The 6,000-nt window shown below is 36.4% G+C and overlaps 1 protein-coding gene across 1 annotated transcript in view; it reads right to left on the bottom strand.

Moving 5' to 3' along the window:
* Positions 1 to 6,000, bottom strand: part of LAMA1 (laminin subunit alpha 1) — a 154,614-nt gene that overhangs the window by 51,227 nt on the left and 97,387 nt on the right. Inside the window, 1 exon segment of the mRNA XM_023534189.1 lies at positions 2,179 to 2,300. Within this exon segment, the coding sequence (XP_023389957.1) occupies positions 2,179 to 2,300 (122 nt within the window).

Below are 6,000 nucleotides of genomic sequence, written 5' to 3'. Positions count from 1 at the left end.
AAAAGTTAAGTGATTACATTGGACAGTTAGATGAGGTTTTTAGGGTTATTGGGCAAAAAGAAGGAAAATAAACATGTTATTAATACAAATGTGTGCATCTCTTGTATCCAGAAGACATTCATTAGACACCTTCTAGTGACAACCACCAGTGCTGAGAGGAGGAAGACCCCTCTTACAGGTTACAACTAATTAGTCACCAAACAAGACAGCTCCCCTGGTGAATGGGTCTTGTTCTGAGATTTAAGAGAAGGATTACCTGACTTATTATATGAAAAGGTGATTAAAGAGAGCTGTACATGACTATGAGCAAGTAGGAAAACCAGCAGGGAGAAGAGAGCTGGACAGATGCTGGTGAATATAATGGACTATAAAGAAAGTCAAGCAGGAAAAGGTGAAGGGAAGAAAAGCAGAGTGAGGGTGAAATTTGAAAATAAATGGACCTTAAAGGCAGGGAGTCATGTGAAGGGCCATTAGAAGCAAAATGATAAAGCCACTGAAAGTCTAATATCCACTCACATGTTGATCCCCCTGACTAATGGACTTCCTTTCTTTTCAACAACCTCTGTGTCCACGCTTTTAAATTACCAATGTACCATGCACCATCTAGAGGCTCAGTTGGGTACTGCAAACCATTGGAGAAAAAAACAACCACTGGAATAGTCTGGTTTTCTTAGCCAATAAGAGAAGTTTCCAGAATGAGTCACAGATTTCTCTTATCAGCCTCACTTCACTTCTTTTTTTCCTACTTAAATACTAAAGAGACCAACATCAGTGGAATCACAAAAAATGTAGAAAATAAACCACATTTTTTAGGGACCCGCAGATGCATAGCACACATAGAATGTTCACACCTTCACAGTGTCTTCCTATTAGTGTAACTTTTAACTTATCAGCGTGGGTTCAGAGGATGGTTAGAACCTTTTTTTAGCAAAAAAAGTAAAATATTTGAACACTACAGAAATATGCAAAGTAGAATGGTGAAATATTCTTCGAAACATTTCTCTGAGCACATACAGCCATGGAGCTAAGAATACGGATATACATGTGAATAAGAATTTTTTCCAAAGTGGCATCACATTATATATTTGATTATGTAATTAAACTGGCCATTTCTCCAATTCTGTACATATAGATATACCTTATTCTTTTCTCAGGTTTTGTATAATATTTCATACTAGGTATGTACCACAATGTGCATAATAATCCCCTGTAGGTAGATATTCAATAGCTCCCTAATTTCTCATGAGTACAAGCAATGCTAAAATATATCCATCTTTATACACATATATAAGTATTTCTATAGCTTAGATTACAGAAGTAGAATTGATGAGTCAAAATCTACATACAGATTTAAATACAAAAAATTAAATAATAGTAACAATAAATTTTAGAATGTTTGATAGTTTACAAGGAAAATCTACCCTGTCCCTCTCATTTGGTACTCAACCGTCAAGCATCACTTACTTGGAAACAGTAAAAGATAGAAGAGTCAAATAAATATTAAAAAGAAAACTTCATTTTAGTGTACCAAGAGTTGATATTTGATCTATATGTGTTCAATGCCTTGTCAAATGTTTTAAGCAATAATAAAATGTTATTTATGAATTATAATTTTCATTTAAATCAAAGAAGACTCACATATATTCCAACATCCACTTAAAATCTGTTTGGTTCTTTTTTTTTTTTTTTTTTTTTTTTTGCGTTCAGATAATTCTACACAAGCATCATGAATACAAGGTAAAACCTAGCCCCAATTTCATCATTATGTAGCATTCCTGCTCTTCAGTCATCAGCATGCACAAACTCCAACCCCATTCCCTTACATTAAACAAGAACTAAATTTTTGTATCATTATTCATAATATTAATACAATTAATCTCTAAGTACACTGGATGCATAGGTTGGAGGCAAAAATTAGTCTTCAAAAGTCAAAACCTGAAAGTCCTTTAATTATTTCCATTCTAAAACCCGAATATCAACACAGATACTTTGCTTTTGAAAAGATTCTCTTCAAATGCTTGTGAGAATTGAACGCTTTTTCTTAAAATGAGACTTTCTCAACACATGGAGAATATTAATTAAAATAGACCACATACAGACCCTGGAAAATGAGGCTGAAAATTGAATCAGCCCCAGCTTCAGCGGTACAAGCATGCCAGCACACCTGTGCAAGCTCACCTGGCAGGGCGGCTGTGAGGACAGGCGCACAGAAAGCAGTCCTTGGCTGAGCCAGTCACCTTCCCATAGTACCCGGGGGCACACACATCACAATGGTCACCAGTGGTGTTATCACTACAGTCCTGAGGCGCCAGATTTCAAAAGGAGAGGGAAACAATGAGAAATTCTTAGAAATCATCCTTATCTGGAAATAGTTAAGAACTACTGCATTTCATGTTTTTTTTTAATTTATTATTATTTTTTTTAATTCTGAAGGGAGAGGATTTTTCTTTGTTAAATCATGGAAACATTGCCAGCTCTTAGGCCTTTATTCATTGTAAAATTGCATTCATCCAATATAATCTGGAAATTACTGATACATTCCTCTTGTGAAAAATATACATAGGACAGCCACGTTTCAGATCCTTAAAATATGAATCTGAAATACACAGTGAGCTAAAAAATTATTTGAAGCACACTGGTTTTACACATAGTCAAGGTTTAATGATCACATGGGGGGATGTGTGCTGTGCTCATTAGTATAGTTAGCGTAGGGTATCCCCGTCTGTCACATGTGGGGAGGAAAAAGAACAGAAATGAATGGATAAATGATTTAGGAAACAGTGAGGGAAGAAAACTCAGGGTTTTGCAGCACCACCAATAGATTCCTGTAATAACCAAATCATTTCCAGTTGAATTTTATGTCATCATTTGGACCTATGATCTTGATACTAAAAAGAAAAAAAAAAAAAGCTAAAAGAGCAAGTAGTTCTTGACATCTGATGCTGACACAAAATCTGCTTTTGTCAGTTGAATTACTATATATCTGGCCCTGGGTTCTGGATTCTGTGTCTAATGGCAGGGACAGAAAGACAGTGAGCAAACTTACAAACTGACTCAGACTTTTATCCTGGGCAGAAAGAGATGATGTAGAAAGAAAACTTTTTTATATATTTGAAAGACTATTTTTAAGTTTTTTACATTAAAAACTATTCCACCATTTTTCATTTAATTTTGTACTTGCCAATGATACATCAGATAAGGGGTGAATATCCAAAATTTATAAAGAACTTATACAACTTAACACCAGACAAATTAACCAATCCAAATAAAAAATGGGCAGAAGACCTGAACAGGCATTTCTCCAAAGAGGACATGCAGATGACCAATAGACATGTGAAAAGATGCTCAACGTCACTAATCATCAAAGGAATGCAAATTAAAACCACAATGAGATACCATCTCACGCCTGTCAGAATAGCTACCATCAATAAATCAATGAGCAACAAGTGTTGGCGAGGATGTGGAGAAAAGGGAACTCTTGTGTACTGTTGGGATAGTAAATTGGTACTATGGAAAGCAGTGTGGAGATTCCTCAAAAAATTAAAAATAGAATACTTTATGATCCAGCGATTCTACTTCTGGGTATTTATTCAAAGAAATCCAAAACACTATTTCGAAAAGATATATGCACCTCTGTGTTCATTGCAGCATTATTAACAATAACCAAGATATAGAGGCAACCTAAGTGCCCATCAATAGACGATTGGATAAAGAAGTTATACACACATACACACACACACACACACACACACACACACACACACACACACACACACATTCATATATACACACATGCAATGGAATATTACTCTACAATAAGAAAAGAATAAATCTTACCATTCATGCAACAACATGAATGGACCTAGAGGGTATATGGTTAACTGAAATAATGCAGACAAAGACAAACATCATATGATTTCACTTATATGTGGAATCTAAATAACAATGTAAATGAACAAATAAAACAGAGATAGCCTCATAGATACAGAGAACAAACTGATGGTTGCCAGATGGGAGGGGGACTGGGGGACTCGGTGAAAAAGGTGAAGGGATGAAGAAATATAAATTGGTAATTACAAAATAATGACAGGGATGTAAAGTATCACCTAGGGAATATAGCTGATAATAACTATATATGGTGCCAGGTGGGTACTAGACTTATCAGGGGAATCACTTTGTAACTGATAAATGTCTAACCACTGTGCTGTACACCTAAAACTAATGTGATATTGAATGTCGACTGTAATTTAAAAAATTAAAATTAAAAAATAAAATAAACAAAATTGTACTCCTATTTCACCTGATGAAAGTAGAGTTTAACTGGGATCCACTTAGGCCAAAAAACTGATATCTCTTTAGAAGTAAAATTTGCAACCTCTCTCTTAAAAAGAAAATGTGTTAAATAGTTCTTGTTTTAATGATATAACATAAGGCTGATAAGGAATAAATATTAGATAATGAAACAGAATTGAAGCAGATTTTTTGGTTTTCGACTGCCAACTCCAACATTAAAAACTCCCCCTAACATATGACGGATTATGAGCTCCCTGGTTTTCAAGATCCTAGAGTATCGAAGATAAGTTACCTCAAAGAGTAGCAGGGAAATAAAAAATGGTTAATGTGAACTGACATGTGGGATGAGTTACTTGCTATGAGAACTGTACAGTGAACACTTCTTGATTTTTCAACTGTAAAAGGGGTGAGTCCTATCTCCCAAAAAAAGCGATGGTTGAGGAGAGGGATTTCTAGGGTATCTCTCTAATCCTCAGTCTCCCCATCTCCTTCCAGGTCACATTTCTGATCCATCACTTTTATGATAATACCAAAGGCCCAGTGACATGAAGAGGGAGAAACATCCACGAGCTGGATGACAAAATCAGATCCAAAAAAGTCTTGATGCCCACCTGCATAATAACAAGTACATAGGTAGTGCTTGAAGGATTTTGTCAAATGAAAGTGAATTGTTCTAAACTACAAAAGGGATCTAATAAAAGAAGATTTAAGAGGAAAGATGAGGCCCCCAAGTTCAAAGAGCAAGGACTCAGGTGCTAAACCTGTGGAAAGAATATAAGGATCTTAGTGTCTGGTCAGTTTAGTAGAAGCAGCAGTGACTGGGTTGGCAAAACTCAGAGGCTGCTTCCCTGGAAACACAGTATCTAGAGTTAGGGAGAGATGCCCTCTATCTCGCACCCCCAACCCCATCCACATCTGGAGTAAAGGCACTGGGCTCTGGGCATGATACTTTAAGTCAGATGGTGACATTCACACCTCAGAATGGTGAACAGACTCAGAACCATCCCATGTGACCACTAGGTACATGTAAACTGAAGATATCTGACTGAGAGGGTTGAAGATTCAGAGCCTTTGAATATGTGAGAATGGAATTTTATCAAGCATTTTGCAAGTTATCTATTAAGATACTGTCACTTCTCATGAACAAATTAAATTTTCATGAACAAATTTAGGCCAAAGATTAAAACAGCACCAATGCATGGATGAGCCAGGGGCACCAGTTTTAGGAATAATCAGGGCTACGCAAAGATGAGCTGAGCTGAGGTGCTATGGGAGTGAGCTCCCCAGTGCTGGAGGTGTGTAAACATACATTAATTAGCTGCTAAGCATGGATGTCGTAGTTCAGTCTTAAGATCTGAAGGGACTATGACAAAAGTAGAAGATCTGTTGCAACCCTGAAATTCCAAACTTTAAGCTCAGACACTATTTTCTGTTTAGAGTGGGTTTTGGTTACAATAATTAGCAATACGTTGGAACCGTGACATAAAGGAGAAGTCACTAGGGACAAACATAGAACACAAATCTTCCATAAAAAAGGGGAAGAACAAAAAGCAAAATATATTCTGCTCAATGCTGAGACTGCAGAACAAGCGAGATTTAGAATCTCTGTCCAGTCTTTTGACAGTGTGTATATCCATTGCTCTTTACTGTAAAATGTAAGTAACAAGCCTAGGGAGGTCTCTTCAGGGTTCTAGGTCACATAGGGCC

This window comes from Pteropus vampyrus, unplaced genomic scaffold (assembly GCF_000151845.1).
Source record: "Pteropus vampyrus isolate Shadow unplaced genomic scaffold, Pvam_2.0 Scaffold122, whole genome shotgun sequence".
NCBI classification, from domain to species: domain Eukaryota; kingdom Metazoa; phylum Chordata; class Mammalia; order Chiroptera; family Pteropodidae; genus Pteropus; species Pteropus vampyrus.
Note: the sequence above shows the minus strand (reverse complement) of the source record. Positions and strands in the feature narration are given on the sequence as shown.